Source organism: Erythrolamprus reginae, chromosome 4 (assembly GCF_031021105.1).
Source record: "Erythrolamprus reginae isolate rEryReg1 chromosome 4, rEryReg1.hap1, whole genome shotgun sequence".
Lineage (NCBI taxonomy): Eukaryota > Metazoa > Chordata > Lepidosauria > Squamata > Dipsadidae > Erythrolamprus > Erythrolamprus reginae.
Window position 1 is genome coordinate 62,682,623 of NC_091953.1, and position 20,235 is coordinate 62,702,857.

Genomic DNA, 20,235 nt, shown 5'->3' on the forward strand with positions numbered 1-20,235 from the left:
TAAGTATATGATATACTAAGGTCGAATGTGTTTGTACTAGTCACTTTTATATTTACCCCAACCTCAGAGAATACGTGTGTTTGTGTTTGTGTGTGTGTGTGTGTGTGTGTGTGTGTGTGTGTAGAGGAGGAAAACCTGTGGTCTAGAGGTTAAGGCAGGGAGACTCCCCAGGTTCAAATCCCAGTAAGGATATGGCTAGCTGATGAGCGCAAAATAGCTTGAAAGAGATCTCTAGTGAGCCTTTCTCTTATCGGCAAAAATATGTAACCATGTAAATTATAGTTTGTCGACTATAAAAAAAATTATCTGCCTTGGAAATGGCCCCTGCGTGGGGCTGAGAAGCAAAAGAAAAGCAAACACCAAGGTTACTTCGACAAAAAAAACATACATACATGCATACATACATAATTTTCTGTCCACAAATCAGGTATATTTTCCTTAGTGTTGTATACGCAGAATTGGACAATAAATAATCATCTTAGATGGATTGACAATTTTTCACTGAAGACTTTAAAAAATATTTCAAGATCTGTAGAAATGTATTAGATACAATTCAAGATATTTGAAGACAGGGGTCATCAAATTATGAAAGTCATTAATCAGCCCTGCGCAGAATCACAAGACTGCCCTGTCCACCCGTCCCTACTTTTTGGCCAAGTGCAGGATTTAGCTTCAAGAGCCCTGTGAACTGGAACTGGAAGGTAAGGCCAACATTGTCCCCGGGAGGCCAAAAGTGGGCCCATTAAATTTGCCTCCCCCGCCTCCAGTAGCACTGTGCAGGTCAGAAAAAGGAGGCCTCTCGGGATGTCCGCGCCCCCCATTTTTCACCTCCCCCACCTCTAGAAGCTAGAGAGAGAGAAAGACAGAAAGAGATATAGAGAAAAATAGAAAGGGAAAGAGAGAGAGAGAGAGAGACATAGACAGAAAGGAAAAGAGAGAGACAAGACAGAGAAAGAGGAATGGAGAGAGAAAGAGATATAGACGAGGAGGGAAAGAAGAGAGAGAGACGAGACACGGAGAGAAAGACTTGTTGATTCTGCATTGTTTAATGGACTGCTAAACTGACCATGCCCACAGTCACATGACCTAGCCACACCCATCCAGTCACATGAAAACCTAGCCATGCCTACCCAGCTGATCCAGTCTCCCACCAGTCTGACCGACCATGAATTGGCCCCTGTTTAAAAAGTTTGAGGACCCCTGGCTTAAGAGAACCTATTACAATCAAGAGAGATTGGTTAACAAACGTATCAACAACTTATTTAGAAATTCAATTTATTCTAGTTCCAGTTCATCATTTGCATTTGTTTCCATTCATTGTTTTAAGCATTTTTTTATTTTTTTAGGTGGAATGTTCCTAGCAACAGGAAGTACTGACAATATTATCAGAATTTATTACTTTGGTTTTGAAATAGCTGAAAAAATTGCTGAATTAAAGAACCATGCTGTAAGTAATATAATATCAAAATTTCCTAAAATTGCCTATAGCCTGCCAACCTAACCCTGAAATAAGTGCTTGGCCTTATTACCATGCACTCAATATCTATATCTTCTCTCTATATATCATATATGTGACTGCTAACCTCGCAGTTCGAAAGCATGTAAAAATGCAAGTAGAAAAATAGGGACCACTTTGATGAGAAGGTAACAGCATGCTGTGTGTCTTTGGCGTTTAGTCATGCCAGCCACATGACCACGGAGATGTCTTTGGACAGCGCTGGACAGCTTTGAATGGAGATGAGCACTGCCCCCTAGAGTCAGGAATGACTAGCACATATGTGTGAGGGGAACCTTTACCTTATAGTCTAAATGAAGAAAACATTTTATCTCACTATCCAGGTTGAAGCAATTGATATAATTAGATGTAGAACAAGTAGGAATTATTTATTTCTTATAAAGAAGTTTAATCATGCAGTCACAATCATAATGTCCTTAACTTGAAAATAGTTTATGATTAATAGGATTTGCTTTCATATAAACAACAGAATGGGACATAGGGGGGGATCTCAAGTGTTAAGAGGTTAAGTTTATTTGCATCGTTTTGGGTTTGGAGTTTAATTACTGATAAGGGCAAATGAACTACAAAATGCTGCACTTTAGACTGTTTGAAAGTAGAAGTCAACTTAGCTTTTTTAGAACAATTAAATTTGTGATACGATGTATCACAAGAGTCTTTGGAGAAGGGCGGCATACAAATATAATCAATAATAATAATGATGATGATGATAATAATAAAAAGAAAGTTAGCAAATACTAGATAATACTAGAGACCATTGACTGTGGCCAATATGTTTCAATAATAATAATAATAATAATAATAATAATAATAATAATAATAATAATAATAATAAAGCATAACACACCAGACATCCTGATTGTAGAGAAAAAGAAAGTATGGATCATCGACATCGCAATCCCAGGGGACAGCAGAATTGAGGAGAAGCAGCTAGAGAAATTAGTGAAATACGAAGATCTAAAAATCGAGCTGCAACGACTCTGGCATAAGCCAATGAAAGTGGTCCCAGTGGTACTTGGCACACTGGGCGCAGTGCCAAAGGATCTCAGCGGACATTTGAAAACCATCGGAATTGACAAAATCTCCATCTGTCAATTGCAAAAGGACGCTTTACTGGGATCGGCAAACATAATTCGCCGCTACATCATGTAGTCCTGGGTGCTTGGGAAGCGTCCGACTGGTGATGAAATACAAAACCCAGCATAGTGGTCTTGTTTGCTGTGTTGTATTGATGTAATAATAATAATAATAATAATAATAATAATAATAATAATAATAATAATAATAATAATAATCTTGATCTTTTATGAATTTTCACAGTTTTCCTCCTATTTGATTTTGCTTCTGGTGCTTTTGTTCACTTTGTATAGGCATAGAAGGATGTCTTCAAAAGCAAGGATAGAGGATCTCTGGCCCACAAGGTTAATTTATTTGGCCATCAGATCAATTTATCCATAGGGATCTCAAAAATTATACTTCATTATTGCACGTGCTATATTTTAACTACCCCATATTTGTCACAATTGTCCATTGGAAAATGATGGAATCAGGCATCTAAAAACTGAATAATTATTCAGAAGGAGATTTTATCAAGGAATCAGAGCAGCTTCAGTTATAATTATTTATTAAACTTGTATGCTGTCCAACTTTCAAGGCTTCGGCAGTTATTGAGAATCTGAATGCACTTGCAGTTTCAAAAGCCTCACAAACAAGATATGTATGCTGGAATTACTGCTGCAGCAAAACTGAAAATGTTTTTGTGTTCTATAGAGAGGCCTTGAAACAGATAATTGGAGTGTGATTTTGATTTAGTTTCTTCTGGCTTGATGGAAAGGTTCTGGTGCTTGGACCCTTTTTTTCTTTCTTCAATATTTGATTTAAAGTTGTCAAAGAAAGATATAGTACAGATTAGCCATTGCAGGGGAAAGATAGATAGTTTGATGTCTAACCAGGGAACTCGAGACAACAGTAAAAATGGCCACTGGACCTAAATGTTTTGCTTTCAAGACCTGGTCAGTTGTTCAGGATTTCATGCAAAGTTTGAAGACTTCCAAGGCATATCTGATTGCTTCTGATGAAGCTCACAATATGCTGAATTCCATCTTTTTTTAAAATCAAAAGTTAGTTTCATATTCAGCATAATATAAATCTAAGAGAGTGAAAAGTAAATAATACCTGGACATTCATTCAGTTTTGTTCCTCTATATGGACAATCCTCTTACTAACATATGTTTCTTGTTTCAGGACACAGTTGATAGTATTCAATTTTCAAACAGAGATGACAGGTATTTTTATAAAGATTGTTTTGTTAAATGAACTATGTAAAACCTAACATTGTTTTAACATTCATAGAAGATAAATATTTTTTAATGGATTTTTTTGAGTGGGGGATGGGGACAAAAGAAAGTAGCATATAGATGAAATCCAATGATTATAGGAATTCATCCAGAAAACAAGTTTAATATTCATATGGCTCAGAGTTGAATTAATGTGTGTGAGAGACATTTCGACAGAAACACACACACACACACACACACACACACAGTCTGTACATTTTTTGCAACTCAACAAGTACAAATTGTAATTTATGTACCTGGGCTTAATCTTTCCATTTCTTCATGTATTCTCCTCCCTAACCATACCATATTAATTTACATGGCTTTCCTATTGTATGTATGTATGTACCTCCACAATGGCAGTTTCTCCATTGCATCTGGAAGGAGAGTCCAATATGGGTTATTCTCAATCCTATTGGTCGAGACTGAGTTTAAAATTAACATAATATTAGGCACCGCCCCTTGCCTGCCCCCAGTGAGCTCAGTTTTAAAAACTCAGTCCTAGTAATGAGACGTATGAGTTTAGCTAGTGAAATAAAAGAAATGATTTTAATGTGTGTAATTTAATTTTAATTGATCTAACCTGTTTTCTTCTTGTTTTTTACTGTCTTTCAGGTATAGCAGAAGACCAGGAGGGGTTTCTGCCCTCCGTGGGCAGCACCCCCAACAGTTTCCCCAGGAGGCCTCTTCCCTCAGCGGGTACCGCCTCAGGAAGGGGTGTCAGCCTGGTGTCACTGGCCTCTGTGGCCAAACTCGGCTGAGAGCCGAAGGTGGGGGGATCCGCCCCCCCCACTGGGAGGCTCGGGGACTCGGAGTCCCCCGAAGATAAAAAAATCCCTCAGCAATGCTCAGCAGTCGGCACTGGAAGCGAGGCTATACCCCCATAGGTTAGGCGGCCGATTCCAAGCCGCCGGGGAGCAGCCTCTTCAGCCGCGGCTTGAAAATAAAGGCGGCTGGGATCAAAGCGACCGCCTCCCATATGTTCGGCGGTCCGCCGCAGGGAGGAAATAACGCCGCCGACTGAGTGCTGAAGGGGAAAGGGGTTGCTGCATTCCGTTTCACAGCGGCTGGCTTGAATCGCCGAGGCGATCTGCCGCTGGGGCCATAGCAACAGCAGAGACGGCCGCTTCTCATATGGTCGGCGGCCGCCGGAACGCAGGGAATGCGGAAGTCAATTTCTGTATACATAAGTGCCGGCGGTAGTGACTAGAGGCCTTGTCAGCAACCTCCTTATTGGGCCACTGGGCTGGGATACGCCAGGGCACCGCGCCCGCCATATTGGCGGTTGGCGGGAAGACCCCCCCTTGTTTGCCTTCGTCCTCATTAGTGGCATTAAAGGCGCGAACAGAGGATCAAAGGGCGGGGAGGCGCAGGCGCAGTCTGCAAACACACGGGGCGCCATTTTGTGAGACGTTTAGTCAAAGGAAAGCTATATTACATAGAATCTCCGTGACTATTGCTGTGTTTCGTTCAAATTCCTCTTGACAGTGAGTACTATGGAGACGAGTGGCAATGCAGCTCAGAGTCTCCCCTCTACCCCGGTGGTCAAACCCAAAGATAAGGGGAAAATAAGGTCAAAGACACCATCATCTTCCTCAGCCATCAAGGAGGCCGAGAGGCGAATCCAAGCCCTTGAGCAGAAGCTGGAGGCAGCCTTCACTAACGTGCCTTTGGCCAAATCTGGGCCATCACTGGGTCTTGATCACGCTACTGGCCCACCAACCCCAAGAGCCCCTGGGGAGGCTGGGACCGAGAGGGATTGGTCCCCTGATCACCAGGTATTGCCTCACCTTCATACTCCTCGAAGTAGGCCGGGCTCAGCAAGCCAGCAGGGGCCAGTGTGGGGCTTCTCCCCTCAACCCAAGGTAGTTCCAACAGCTACCTTCACCCCTACAGCTGCTGGACTCAGGGCTCAGCCGGAAGCCTGGCAAAACATGTCACCAGCCCTTCAGGACTTAATTACAAATGCCTATTCACAGGGCATAGCAGTTGGGGTGCAACAGGGCACACAACAACCAAGGCAAACCACACACCGGGATCTTTGGTCTGCACCGCCCCTTTCAGGTCGAGTCCACAACAGAAGAGCCAGTAGTAATGGAGGACAGTGATAAAGAGTATGACCTGTCTGATGATGAGACTCCTCCAGAACAACCAGTAACTGCAGGTCTCTTCAAACAATCTTCGTTTAGGACACTGCTGTATAAGGCCAAGCAGACAATGGAACTGAAGGACCCTGCACAGCCTTCAAGAACTGTGACACCCAGATCCACCGCTCTGTTAAAGGAACCCAAGCCTGAAACAGACCATGTCCCGGCATCAGACATCTTTCTCCAAAGCATAAAAAGACCATGGCAATACCCGGCGGCTGCCCAAGGTCCTTCGGTGATAGAAAGGAAATTCTACACCTTTGATGACGAGGTAGAGGCTTTGCTTCAGTTCCCTCCTATAGACTCCCCAGTGGTTACACTGGTTTCCAATGCTCTGGTTCCGGCTGAGATGGGAGACAATTTAAAACCTGAGGACAAGAAGGCCGAAGTCCTTCTGCGGAAGTCACACATGATGTCCAGCTGGGGGTTTCGCGCAGCGGCGGCTGCGTCTTTCTTTAATCGAGCCTCCATAGTTTGGATTGAGGATATGTTATCCCGCCTGGGACCAGAGGAAGGGAGACTACGGCAGGATCTTAGTAAGTTGTTGGCGGCTGCGGAGTTTTCGGTGGATGCCACCTTACATGCCGCTAAATTCTCAGGGAGAGGGATGTCAGCCTCCCTGGCATCACGGAGACTACTGTGGCTGCGCAGCTGGCAAGCAGACACTAAGTCCAAGTGGCGCCTGGCCTCTTCGCCTTTCCAAGGCTCTCAACTGTTTGGAGACATTTTGGAGAAAGTCCTCATAGAGGACAAGGACAAACGGAAGATACTCCCGAGGTCCAAGAGGGGACAGGATCGCCGCCAGAACCGCTACAACCGGCGTCAGTCCTTTCGCTGGGACACTTCACGGTCAGGCCAATCATTTAGGCCCTTTTCTCAAGGCAATTTTTCCCAAAATGCCTATAGGGGCGACCGAGCCCCCTTTCAAGACCGCACAAGGGGATATCAACAAGCTAGGCGTCCGTTTAGAGGTTCCAGCCAGAGGGGCTTTAAACGCCCCAAATGACTTTATCATGACGCAGCCAGTAGGAGGGAAACTCCACCTGTACAGTACCTCCTGGCGTGCCACATCCTCAGACAAATGGGCACTATCTACAGTAACTCAGGGACTGCGGTTGGAGTTCGTTCAGCCCCCACCCAGCCGTTTCCTGCATTGCCCAAGATCCCGGAACCCTATCAAACGGAAGGAGCTACTCCAAGAAGTAAGTCATCTCCTGGAGATCCAGGCCATAGAGCCCGTGCCGCAACACGCAGAGGGCACGGGGTTTTACTCTATGGTGTTCATAGTCCCCAAGGCATCAGGGGGGTGTCGCTTAATTCTGAATCTGAAGCAATTGAATCAATACATTCTTTACCGGAGATTCAGAATGCACACCCTGCATACCATCCTAGCGGCAGTGCGGTCTCAGGACTTCCTTACCTCCTTAGACCTGAAGGAGGCTTATCTGCATGTGCCGATATTTCCACCACATCGCAAGTATCTACGATTCTGTGTAGAGGGGACACATTATCAGTACAGGGCCATGCCATTCGGCCTCTCATCGGCCCCTCGGACTTTCACCAAACTACTGGATGTGTTAACAGCACATCTGCGTGCGCAATCCGTCCGCCTGATGGCATACTTGGACGATATAATTATTTTGTCCAAGTCCCGGGCAGGGGCGCACCAAGACCTCCACCTTACTATGAAGGTTCTGGAAGAACACGGATTTACCATCAATGTTCCCAAGAGCCAACTGGAACCAACTACAAGACTCCTGCATCTGGGGTCATTGATAGATACAACCACGAGCATGGTGTCACTTTCACCGGAGAGGCAGGACAACATCATGGTCTTGATAATCTCCGTCCAGAGTCAGCGGAAAGTCTCCCTAGCCTTATTGTCCAGGCTGCTGGGGACCATGGTCTCGTGTAAAGGGATTGTGCCGTGGGCCAGGCATCATATCCGCCCGTTACAAGATTTTCTGCTTCCAGTCCAGAGGGCAAGACTGGGTCAGTCGTACAAACAAGTCAGGTTACCACAGGGGGTCAGGACGTCCTTGGCCTGGTGGACTTCCCCGGCCCTGTTTCAGGGTACTTCGTTCCAGACTCAAAACGATCCGGTCGTCATAACTACGGACGCCAGTTTGTCGGGTTGGGGCGCGCACATAGGTCTCCATGTGGCACAAGGACTTTGGACCAAGGAGGACCTCAGCCCGGTAAACATCAACCTTCTGGAGCTCCGGGCTGTGTTCTTAGCGCTCCAACACTTTGCGGCTTTGGTTCAGGGAAAGCACGTTTTAGTCTTAACGGACAATGTGGCAACAAAGGCCTACCTCAACCACCAGGGAGGCACGAGATCACCGCACCTCATGGAGGAGGCCATGGCTCTTTTCAATTGGGCCGAATGCAACTTGGCTTCTCTATCTGCGGAGCACATAGCAGGCGTCAGCAATGTCCAGGCCGATTGGCTGAGCCGAACCACCTTGGATCCCACGGAGTGGAGACTGGATCCACAGTTGTTCCACAAGATCACGCTTCGATTCGGGACTCCGCTGGTGGACTTGTTCGCCTCTCACACCAATGCACAGCTCCCCAGGTTCTATTCTCGGTTCCACTCACCCAAGGCGGAGAAAATCAACGCCCTGAGGTCGAGCTGGCCACGCGGCCTCTTATACGCCTTCCCTCCGACGAATTTGATTCAAAGAGTGATAGACAAAATTCTACTGGAGGAGGCGGAGGTGTTGCTTGTCGCACCACATTGGCCACGCCGCCCGTGGTTCTCGGACTTAATAGCTCTGTTGATCTCCCTACCTTGGAGGATTCCGGACAAGGTAATCACACTCAGCCAAGGGTCAGTTTATCACCCGGACCCGCAATGGTTTCAATTAGCCATTTGGCATTTGAAAGGAACAAGCTGAGGGAGCAATCTTTGCCAGACAGTATCATTGCCACGATGCAGACTGCCCGCCGGCCGTCCACGTCCAGGATTTATCAGGCAACGTGGTCGGCCTTTTGTAAGTTCTGCAGCGGAAAAGATACGGAACCGGAAAGGGCTCAAATAATTACTGTGCTAGAATTTTTGCAAATGGGTCTCGAAAAAGGACTAACTCCAAGCACACTGAGGAGGCAGGTGGCGGCATTGGCAACAGTTATTCGGTTACCAGAATACCGCTCTTTGGCTATTCACCCTTGGATTCGGGACTTTCTCAGGGGTGCTATGAACAAGCACCCTCCACCTCTGCATAGATTTCCAACGTGGGACTTGTCCCTGGTGTTGAAGGCTCTGACCGGTCCAATCTTTGAGCCTTTGAGGTCCATACAGATCAAATTTCTTTCCATCAAGACGGCCTTTCTGGTGGCCATCACATCAGCCAGACGTGTATCGGATCTGTCGGCCTTATCCATCAGGCCAGACCTTTGTATCTTTTACCCGGACCGGGTGGTCCTACGTTTGGATCCAACCTTCCTTCCTAAGGTCAACTCCTTATTCCACAGGAAACAGGAGCTGATCTTGCCGGACTTTTGCTCACACGGAGGCCACCCCACAGAACTTAGGTGGCACAAACTAGACGTTAGACGTGCGGTTAAAATCTACATTAGAAGAACTGAGTCCTTTAGGAAGTCTGAGTCTTTGTTTATTGCCTTTGTAGAACCAAGAATGGGCCTGGGCGTCTCTCCCAGTTCAATCAGTCGATGGATCCGAGACTGCATAGGGGAGGCGTATAAAGCTAGAGCTCAGAATCCTCCTCAAGGTGTCACGGCGCACTCCACTCGCAGTGCAGCCATGTCTGCAGCTTGGAGAACTCAAGTTTCAATCGAGGACATATGCCGGGCTGCAACTTGGACGATACCTTCCACATTTACTAGACATTATAGACTGGATGCCTAAGCTTCAGCTGAGGCATCCTTTGGGAGAAGGGTATTACAGAGGGTGTGTTCCTCTCCAGCTACCCTGACTTAACAATCTCCCTCCCATTTTGATTGGAATTTGGGTATATCCCATATTGGACTCTCCTTCCAGATGCAATGGAGAAGAACCGTTGTACCTACCTGAACGGTCTTCTCAGTGCACTGGAAGGAGAGTCCAAACCCACCCTGCATTGGATTGTTTCAGGGAAGCTGGGTTCGGTTGGTTTTGGTTGATGTTATATATATGTATATATTGGGTTCAATAAAATTGTGTTGGATTATATTACCTTTCGTTTTTAAAACTGAGCTCACTGGGGGCAGGCAAGGGGCGGTGCCTAATATTATGTTAATTTTAAACTCAGTCTCGACCAATAGGATTGAGAATAACCCATATTGGACTCTCCTTCCAGTGCACTGAGAAGACCATTCAGGTAGGTACAACGGTTCTTTTCGACAGCCTAGTTTTAGAAGATACTGTGCTTATTATAGGAGTAAGTACAGGAATGAGATGCCCATATGCTTGGATCTCACATAGCAAGGTTATTGTACTTTAATGCAAGTGTGGGTTTATTTGTCCCTGTCCTACTTCCAGAGTTGCAGCTGCCAACCTGTGAACAGAATAGAAATAAATATATTGAGAAACAAATAATGACTCAGGAGAATATCCATTCTCTTCTGATATTGGAATATGTAGGCTGGAGTTCAGAGAATTTGTTATAATAGACAAATTGTTGGTAAGCTCGTATTATATGATTTGGTGAGCTGTAAATACTGTATATTTCGGACTATAAGAAGCACCGCCGTATGAGATGCAAGAGGATTTCAAAGAAATAAGTAAGGAAAAAGGTTTTTGTCCTTTCTGGACCTGAAAAGCACTCTGCAGGTTTGCCAAACCCATTGCATACCCCATTTTTAAAAAACTGGGTCCCTTGTTCACCAATTTTTTTACAAAAAATGGGGCGCAGGGGGTTTGGGAGAGGCTCCTGGGGGCTGGAGAAAGGTAAGAACACCCCAATTTTTGCTTTTTCCCAGTCCCCAGGAGCACTCTGATGCCTTTTTTAAAATATGATCAAATGATTTCTATTTTGTATGTCATGTCTTTTTAAATTTATATTAAGGTTCATAAGTGGCAGCAAAGATGGAACAGCCCGAATCTGGCGATTTCAGCAAGCAGAGTGGAAGAACATTTTGTTGGATATGGCTGATAAATTACCAAGGTAGGTATATGTTATTGTGAATAGTATCAGCATTCAATTAATTTTAAAAAGGTTGCACTATGTAATTTGGAGAAACCTTCTAAATACTTGGAAAAATGCTTTTTTAAAAAACGATATAGTTTGGTGGAAGGATTAAGGCCATCTTACTTTAAAATAACTCTGGGTTAATATAGTTTGGTATTCGTATAAAAGTTTGGTATGCCCCTTTTTGTAAAGATATTCCCAATGTAGAGTGACTTCTATATTAATATGTTAAACTTATTCCTCATGTTTATAGCCCCATCACAATTGTATATTGACTTTTTGTAGCTCACAAACATTAAAATAAAAATAAAACATTTTTATAAAATAAAACTAACAATCAGAATAGGTAAACTTGTTAGGTCAGTGCTCCAGAAAAAGAATTTAAGAAAATTTAAGAAGGAACATGGTTGGGACCAAGTACAATTCTCATGGGAGGCTATTCTAGAGGTCTGGGCCAACATTAGAGGAACAATACTTCTGGGCCTTAACACTCAGTAGGAGACAATCAGCTGTTTCTCCCAGCATGAATTAAATAACATATTTGAAATGCAGAATACTATATTTAAATGTTTGCTTGAATTCATTCAAAGCAGTGACCTGTGTTCAGAGGCGGATAAATTTATGAAACCCAAAGTGACTATGGTCGCTTGGAGCCAGAACGATAATGTAGTGGTTACTGCTGTGAGCAATTATCTGCTCAAAGTATGGAATTCTTATTCTGGGCAGCTTTTATATGATCTCCAAGTAAGTAAAAATTATGTTTTCTATGATTTTTCTATAGATGAAATATTATTTGATATATTTTCTTAAAATATATATTCATAGGACATTGAATGTTAAGAAAGCTGAAACAAACATGAATGTAATTAAGTGGCTACTAGTCAGTTAATGGCACTAGAAATGACACCAGAAATGATAGTACCAAATGGGAGTTGGATAATAATCTTTCTTTAAAGAAAAACTGAGATATGGCTTTATTAAGCAAAATAACAAGATGGTTACTTGAAGAAAGGGAAAGACAACATTTGGAACCATTTATTTTTACTATAATATGAAACACAGCAAAATTTCAGTGATTGTTAATCAGAAAGATGGGGTTTTCAGAATTTTTTTGTATATTAAATTTGAATAAATACATTGTTTATGGAGGTTCTCAGACATCCAGATCATGGTTGTCCCAAAGGTGCTTCTTGAAAGGCAAAAGAAATCAGAACTAAAGCATCTTGGATCAAAAGTGAAATGTCTTCAAGGAAAAACATAGAAAATCCAGTTGCCTTTTGAAAAAGCACCTTTGGAACAACCATGATGTGAACGACTGAGAATCTCCATAGCTATTTATTTGCAATTTAACGATTAAAACCGGTAATGAAAAATCAACTTTTCTCTATGACTAATACATTCATTTCTATTCAAAAAGGGACATGCGGATGAAGTGTTTGTTTTGGAGCCACATCCGTTTGATTCCAGGGTTATGTTGTCTGCAGGCCATGATGGCAATATCTTTATCTGGGATATAGAAAAAGGAATTCAAATGAAACATTATTTTAATGTGGTAAATATTATTTCTAAAAGTATTGTTTTAGCAAAGCATGCATTAAAAAAATAAGTCAGCTTTATTGTCGTTTAAATAATTATGTATTAGAGGCAGATCATTTAATCTAGGAAGGAGGATTTTTGAAAAGACTGTAGTGCTCACAATTTCAATAGAAAATGTAAAATTTTCTGTTAAAATAGTTTAATCTTATAATTCAGTTTCCAAATTATATTTCTAAGTACACATCAGATTTAAGGTATTAATAATTTAATCAATAATAATTTTCAGTTGTATAGATTTCCAATGACTAATTATTAAAAAGTCAAGTTTGTTATAACCCCATCTTTATAACCCCATTTTCTCCCCCCCCAAGCTTTTCCCTTCCTTTTAAAAAACAATACTTGCCCAATTCTACCTTCAATTTTCCCTCTCTCCTTAATGTTACCCCCTTCTTTTTTTAATTGTTTCATTGGATGCCAATATTTTCTCCCCATTTTTTTTTTGTTTACTGTAAAGCCCAATAAAATCATCATGAGTTGTAATGTAGTCATTAATTTGTTCATTTACAATGTCCTTTTTCTTTTTATCCTTGAAGCATTCATTCTTTTCTAAGTTGGATGAGACGATCATCTGAAAAGCTGTTCTGGAAGGTTTTTCTTTTTTTTAAATTTAGATTCAAGGTCAAGGACATGGTGCTGTGTTTGACTGCAAGTTTTCATCAGATGGCCAGCATTTTACCTGTACAGATTCTCATGGACATCTCTTGATATTTGGGTTTGGTTGTAACAAAGCATATGAAAAGGTATTCTTTCAGCTTTATTTTCTTTAGCTGGTAAAATATATACAGTGGTACCTTGTCATACAAACCCCTCGTCATACGAACTTTTCGAGATACGAACCTAGGGTTTGGAATTTTTTTGCCTCTTCTTATGAACTTTTTTTGCCTTACGAACCCGCTGCCGCCGCTGGGATGCCCTACCTCTGGACTTCCGTTGCAAGTGAAGCGCCCGTTTTTGTGATCCTGGGATTCCCCTGAGGGTCCCCTCCATGGAAAATTCCACCTCCTGACTTCTGCGTTTTTGTGATGCTGTAGGGAAATCCCAGGAGGGGAATACCAGGATCGCAAAAATGGGCGGTTCACTGGCAACGGAAGACCGGAGGTGGGGGTTTCCCAGCGAGGGAAGCCTCAGTGAAATCGCACCATTGCAAAAACACAGAAGTCCTCGAAACCCCACCTCCGGACTTCTGTGTTTTTGCGAGGATGCGATTTCGCTGAGGCTTCCCTCACTAGGAAACCCCAGCTCCAGACTTCTGTTGCCAGCGGAGCACCCATTTTTGCGCTGCTGGGATTCCCCTCCTGGGATTTCCCTACAGCAATGCAATAACACGGAAGTCCGGAGGTAAGGTTTCCCATGGAGGAGAGCTTCAGGGGAATCCCATCAGCGCAAAAACGGGCACTTTGGCTTGAAAAATGGGTAAATTTTGGGCTTGCACGCATTAATCGGTTTTCCATTGATTCCTATGGGAAACATTGTTTCGTCTTACGAACTTTTCACCTTACGAACCTCCTCCTGGAACCAATTAAGTTCGTAATACAAGGTATCATTGTATAATGTTCTAATCTCACCAAACTTGTCGCGTATTCATTTATTTCATGTGCACACATTCAGCAAAATCTTTAATTGGTAAATTGTAGAAATCAGACCTCAGTCTGTAGAGGCATTGAGAACTGAACAACATATTCTGTCTTTTTTAAAAAAAAGAATGAAGGTGCATCACTGCAAATAGTTGCCTTCTCTAGTCTCAAAAGATGAGAGCTTTCTTTTGTTTCTAAATTATAGAAATTGAGATTGTACACATAAATTAAACTCTTCTTAGTCTTAGATGTCCAGTCTATTGTTTAGCAAAATAAAATACTTACCTTGAAAGTCTTTACTATTACATCAAACAGTGAAGAAAAAATTAGATTGGAATTATAGTAAAATATTGCCCTTCTTGGAGATTGATTTAAGAGAATATAGAGAAGCATTTTCTACCAAAGGAATAGTTAAAAAATACTTAATATGAATGATTGTGCTAGATCAAAATAAGTCTCATGACAACAATTTGCTTCTTAGAAAACCAGTGATTGAAATTTGTTAAATATTTCTCATAAGATAAATTATAGTTTTCCTTTTTTGTTTTCACTGTAAGATATCTAGTTTAGATATAGTTAATAAAGTTAATTATATAGTTAATAAAGTTAATTATATATAAGCTCCATTGTTTTCTAGATTCCGGATCACATGTTTTTTCATACCGACTATCGACCACTGATTCGAGATGCTAACAATTATGTCCTAGACGAACAGACACAACAGGCACCCCACCTCATGCCTCCACCATTCTTGGTGGACATATATGGAAATCCCCACCCGACAAAGTACCAGCGATTGGTACCAGGAAGAGAGAATTGTTCAGATGACCATCTGATTCCTCAACTGGGATATATAGCAACAAGTATGAAAGGAATGTTTAAATCTGTAGCAAAAATCTTATCTTTGGAATTGATAAAACCGGATAAAAATGTTATATAAATATATTTTCGAATTATACTTGTGTTAGATTCACAATATTCAAGCTATAAAATATTAATATTTTCATTAGATTAGAGCTGGTAGCAATGTTCCTTTACTGAATTTTCAACAAAAATGCTATTGTTATACACCCTGAACTATTTTTATATCCTCAAAATGAATGTAGGTTTTCCCATAATTCAGAGCTCCCTTATACATACAGTGGTATGCAAAATCTTTTCTTTTAAGGTTTCAATTGTAAAACTGAAATATGAAATGTGCCATTTTAACTGGTCAGACTGCTATTTGAAGATTCCAGTGTTGCTCCAATCTTGAAAACAGCCAGTGAAAATATGAGATGGGAGATGCCACAAAATTTTAACTTGAAACATTTTGCACACTGTACATCAATTGTTCTGTCTCCTTTGCTGGAGTTATAGTTGAGGCTTTAAAAAAATTACTTGAGAAAGTACACCTTGAGAACATTCAATTCTCACATTAAATGAAATTATAATTCATTCACATTGACTTTCACATTAAAAATTATTTCTCCCATTGGTGTAAGGGTCTTTTAACAATGTTTTTGTTAGTTACTTGGGTAAATTCTGTCTTTGTAGTAAGATTTCCCTGGTTACATCATGACAAAAATGAAGAACGTTTCTCTTAAAGGATATTCATTTAGACAAGAGGGCAACTTAATCATTTTGCATTTTAGCAAAATGGCTGTTATAATGTCTTCTCATATTCCATAGTAGCCAGATTGTGAGAACATTAATTACAAAGAGTCAAGATTCTAGATATATCCATAGGCAACATTTTTTTTTATTCCAGGCCTACCTAAGTAGGCAAGAAGAACTTTCAGATTAAATATTTATATAAACTGATAGGAAAGTCCTGTCCCAAATATACTTCCAAAATATAGTTGTCAAGGTGCATTATACTTAGCTGTACTTGTTGAGGCTATGGAGAATTGTATATATCCAGATATTATCTATCTGATACATACCATGCTAATGTAATAATTTATTCAGGAGGTTTTAATCTGAAATTTTGTATTGAGTAGATGATTAGGTTTCTGTTCTTTGAAGAAGAATGCATCTTCTTTTTTCTTTCTTTTCTTTTTGGCATTTTTGCATATAATTTGAATGTCCCAGTTCTGAAGAAGTTTCTTAGATAAGAAACAAAATGTTTTAAAAAAAGAACCCAAGAAAGTCCAATTGCCTTTTGAAAAAGTACTTTTGAAACAATCATGACCTCAATGATTGAAATCTCAATAATATTAATTTGAATATTATTAGAATTTTATGTGGTCCTAACACATAAGGGAAGTGGGGCTGTAAGTGAACAATAGCATCAACATTTGGTACTTGTCCCCAAAATCCTAAAAGTGTGAATTCTTTCCCCAAAAGTATAAACGGACCCTTTTAGTTACATGAGTCTGCAATACTATTGGCAGGTTTTATTGAAAATTATTTCATACTGAAACATTTCTTTTTAAATTTTGCAAGTTGACGGAGAGATTATAGAGCAAGTTATGGGAGAACAGATTGTTGAGCAAGATGAAGAGAATCTGGAGCCCGACATACTTGATGGAGACCTGCAACAGTTTCAGGATCAAAGAATTGACATAGACCAGGATATTGTATCAGCTAATCCACACTATGGACGAGAAACACCTCCAGGAGGTTGGTAGCTTAGAATGAAGTTAATTTTTGCTGTTTCCTAGATTCCTAAATGTTTCCTAGTATTTTGAATATTTATTTCTGTTGTTAACTGCCAGTTTTTTGTATGTCTGTGGTGGTGCAGTGATTAGAATGCAGTATTGCATATTAACTCTGCTCAAGATTGACTCAACCTTCTGAGGTAAAAGGAGGATTCAGATTGTTAGGGGCAATATGCTGACATTTGTAAATCACTCAGTGCTCAGTGCACACTGTAATGAATCTAAGTTCCATAATGCTAATGCTAGGCTGCAGTAATCTGGAAAGATTCCTGATGGTTAACAACAGTAATAGGGATAGGGTTTGCATTATGAGAATCTAAGGCTTTTAGAATGTTGCAGATTAATTTACACAGTGTGCTAAAGAATGGTTGTGTGTTTCTTTTAATGACGGAAAACTGTTCCAGTCTTCAAGCATAGCTCAGATTTAGTGAGAAATATTAATGTCAATATATTTAAAGGAAGTATATTATATTTGAGTGAGGATATTTTACAATTAAAACACTTTGTTTCTTGGGAGACAGGTTTGTTGAATTCACTATACAATGTATTTCTCTTTGCCTTCTTATCTTTGGGGTTATTTTTTATTTGAAATGCTTCATAATAAATGTTATCCTAAAATGTTAAGATCATCTTTTAAACTTTATTTATTGATTATTATCTTAAGATCTTTTGGCAGCCCGTGGTCGTCGTGACCCCCCCCCCCCCCCCCGTGGATGGACATCAGGCTGGCGGGGCCGGCGGATCCACCCCTCCACCCCCCACCCCCTGGCACCTTGACAGCCGGCTCCCTCCCCCCCTCCCTCCCCCTCTCCGTGGTTCCGGCGCAGGAAAGTGGCGCATTTGAAAACCACGCCGTTTTCCCGGGCAGCCGGCTTTGCTGGCCGGCGCACCCTCCCCTTGGCTCCGTGCCCTCCCCTTGGCTCTGCCTCCCACCGCCGCCGTGCAACTCACCTCAGTAGAAGCCTTGAGAGCAGGCTCGGGGCTCTCGGCGTCAGCGGTCACCATGGCGCCATTGCTGTCATGGCGGCTGCCCTTCACTGGCCAGCAAAGCTGGTTCCCCAGGAAAGTGGTACAGGAAAGCAGCGCGTTTGAAAAATGTGCCGCTTTCCCAGACAGCCGGCGCAGGGCTTCATGTCAGTGGATGTCGATTGCCCCGACAGCAACCTCCGGTCAGCCGTGCTCACCTGGTGCTGCGAGGAGCAGCCCCCAATGCGGTGGCGGGGGAGGAGGCCAACGCCTCCTTCGACACCGCTCGGATGGGTATCACAGCCGGGACAGCCTCAGCCCTGGCCGCCAACGCCAAAATGGGCAAGCGAGGGGAAGGTCCTCTGCGCTGGAATTTAAAATTCCCGTGCTGACCGCTAAAAACTGGCGCGCTATAGCGTGCTGCGCGCCTTAGAGGGAACACTGATCGTGACCCCATGAACAACATTGCTCCAGGCCTTCCTGTTCTCTACCATCCTCTGGAGTCCATTTAAGCTGACACTGCAGTGATTCTATCCAGCACCTCATTCTCTGCCCTCCCCTTCTTCTTTTGCCCTCAGTCTTTCCCAGCATTAGGCTCTTCTCCAGTGAGTCTTTCTCATTTGGTGGCCAAAGTATTTGAGTTTCATCTTCAGGATCTGGCCTTCTAAAGAGCAGTCAGGTTTGATCTCCTCTAGGACTAACAGTTTCATTGCCTTACAGTCCAAGAGACTTGCAGGAGTCTTCTCCAGCACTATAGCTAAAGGCCTTAATACTTTGGCGCTCAGCCATTCTTATGGTCCAACTTTCACAGTCATATATTGCAATTGGGAAAATCATAGCCTTAACCATGTGCACTTTTGTTGGCACGGATAGAAACTGAGACAGATTGAAATGGGGATCTTGACTATGCCTTAAAGGCTTAGACTAGGCTTTAAAGCTCTCTTAATAGATAAATAGCTTCTTCCGATATCTTATTTTTGTTGAAATATTAGAGAAAGAGACTAGTTACCGAAATTGTTCATACATCTCTTGATGAAAAATATAGGTTTATTCTTTGTATGTCTTTATTATTTCTTCTTTTTCTTTCTATTTTTAAAAATATTTGTATTTTTATTAACTTTTTAATCTTTGTATCTGTAAACCTCAGTAAAAATATTATTAAATAAATGCTGGAATATAGTAATAGATATATTATCCAAAAGAAGTTAGAAAAGTTTTTGTTCCAAGAATGTATGTTCACCTATTTTCCATGAATCTTTTTAAAGATTTCCACAGGCTAAGCTCAGATATTGAGTCATCTCCCAATATTGGTCTGAGACGTAGTGGTGAAGTTGAGGGTGTCCCTCAGATGCATCAAAATTCTCCAAGAAGTCAGATTGCTACAAAAAGAGATCGTCAGGCTTGGAATCAAAGAATAGTTGTTCCAGACATAATACCCAGTATATTTAGGTGAGCAGACCCATTAAGTTAAAAATGTTTTGAAAGTAAGTGTGAACACTTGCTCATTTGTTTTAGTTTGTTAACACAGACAGATACCAACAGTATTGTTGCTATCTTGGACTGATTTAGATATTTTATAATAAAACTTGTATTACTATAAAGGTAACCTTACTTACTAGTCTTTGCTGTCTATTGGTTCTTTTTCAGCAAAAAAACCCACAGCTTTATGATTATCTAAATTGAAAAGTTCTGGAGTTGGATTTCCTTTAATCTTTTTTTAGTCAAATAAATCTTTTTTTAGCCAAATAAACTATTATGCTAAGATTAATTGAAGAACCATTTTTGTATAAGGGAAACTAATTTGTAGTTATCAGTTCTCTTAGAAATTACTTTCATATTTGAGGCTTTTTTCTGACAAATTTCCAAAATAATGTTTTAGAAATCAGGAAGAATATAGGAGTTCAAAAGGAGAAGAAGAAAAATGGCTGTATACAATAGAGCAGAAAAGGAAACTGCTTCAGTTCTCAGAAAAGGTAAGAGATTCACGACTTTTCAAATGCATAATTACACACAGGTGTAATTTAAAAGTCTAGCTTCTTAAGTATGAAAAAGCATGGCAGTTAACAATCGAGACAAATCTATTTATTTTGCTTGGCTGCTTTAAGTAATGTTACATTATGTATCATTACAGCTAAGACTAATTTAAATAAAATTATTATGAAAGCAAGAATACATTCTATGGGTTGTACTTTATTGAACCAGCATAAGCCTAAAGATGGCAAATAGTGTGGATAATTGGCTTTTTCAGTAATTAAGTCTATTACACAATTTTTGATGTCAAGTATCCAAAGGAGGACTTCTTTCTGAATGAACTCAATCCATTATT

At 41.3% G+C, this 20,235-nt stretch overlaps 1 protein-coding gene across 4 annotated transcripts in view; it reads left to right on the forward strand.

Moving 5' to 3' along the window:
• BRWD1 (bromodomain and WD repeat domain containing 1) overlaps positions 1 to 20,235 on the forward strand; it is a 91,637-nt gene that overhangs the window by 14,475 nt on the left and 56,927 nt on the right. For 3 of the 4 annotated variants that reach the window (XM_070750440.1, XM_070750442.1, XM_070750444.1), the window contains 10 exons: positions 1,347 to 1,447; positions 3,761 to 3,801; positions 11,009 to 11,107; positions 11,722 to 11,875; positions 12,549 to 12,683; positions 13,339 to 13,467; positions 14,939 to 15,164; positions 16,729 to 16,905; positions 19,175 to 19,358; positions 19,789 to 19,882. In XM_070750440.1, coding sequence (XP_070606541.1) covers positions 1,347 to 1,447; positions 3,761 to 3,801; positions 11,009 to 11,107; positions 11,722 to 11,875; positions 12,549 to 12,683; positions 13,339 to 13,467; positions 14,939 to 15,164; positions 16,729 to 16,905; positions 19,175 to 19,358; positions 19,789 to 19,882 — 1,340 coding nt within the window. The remainder of the gene's footprint in view (positions 1 to 1,346; positions 1,448 to 3,760; positions 3,802 to 11,008; positions 11,108 to 11,721; positions 11,876 to 12,548; positions 12,684 to 13,338; positions 13,468 to 14,938; positions 15,165 to 16,728; positions 16,906 to 19,174; positions 19,359 to 19,788; positions 19,883 to 20,235) is intronic. The other variant, XM_070750441.1, reaches the window with a different exon arrangement.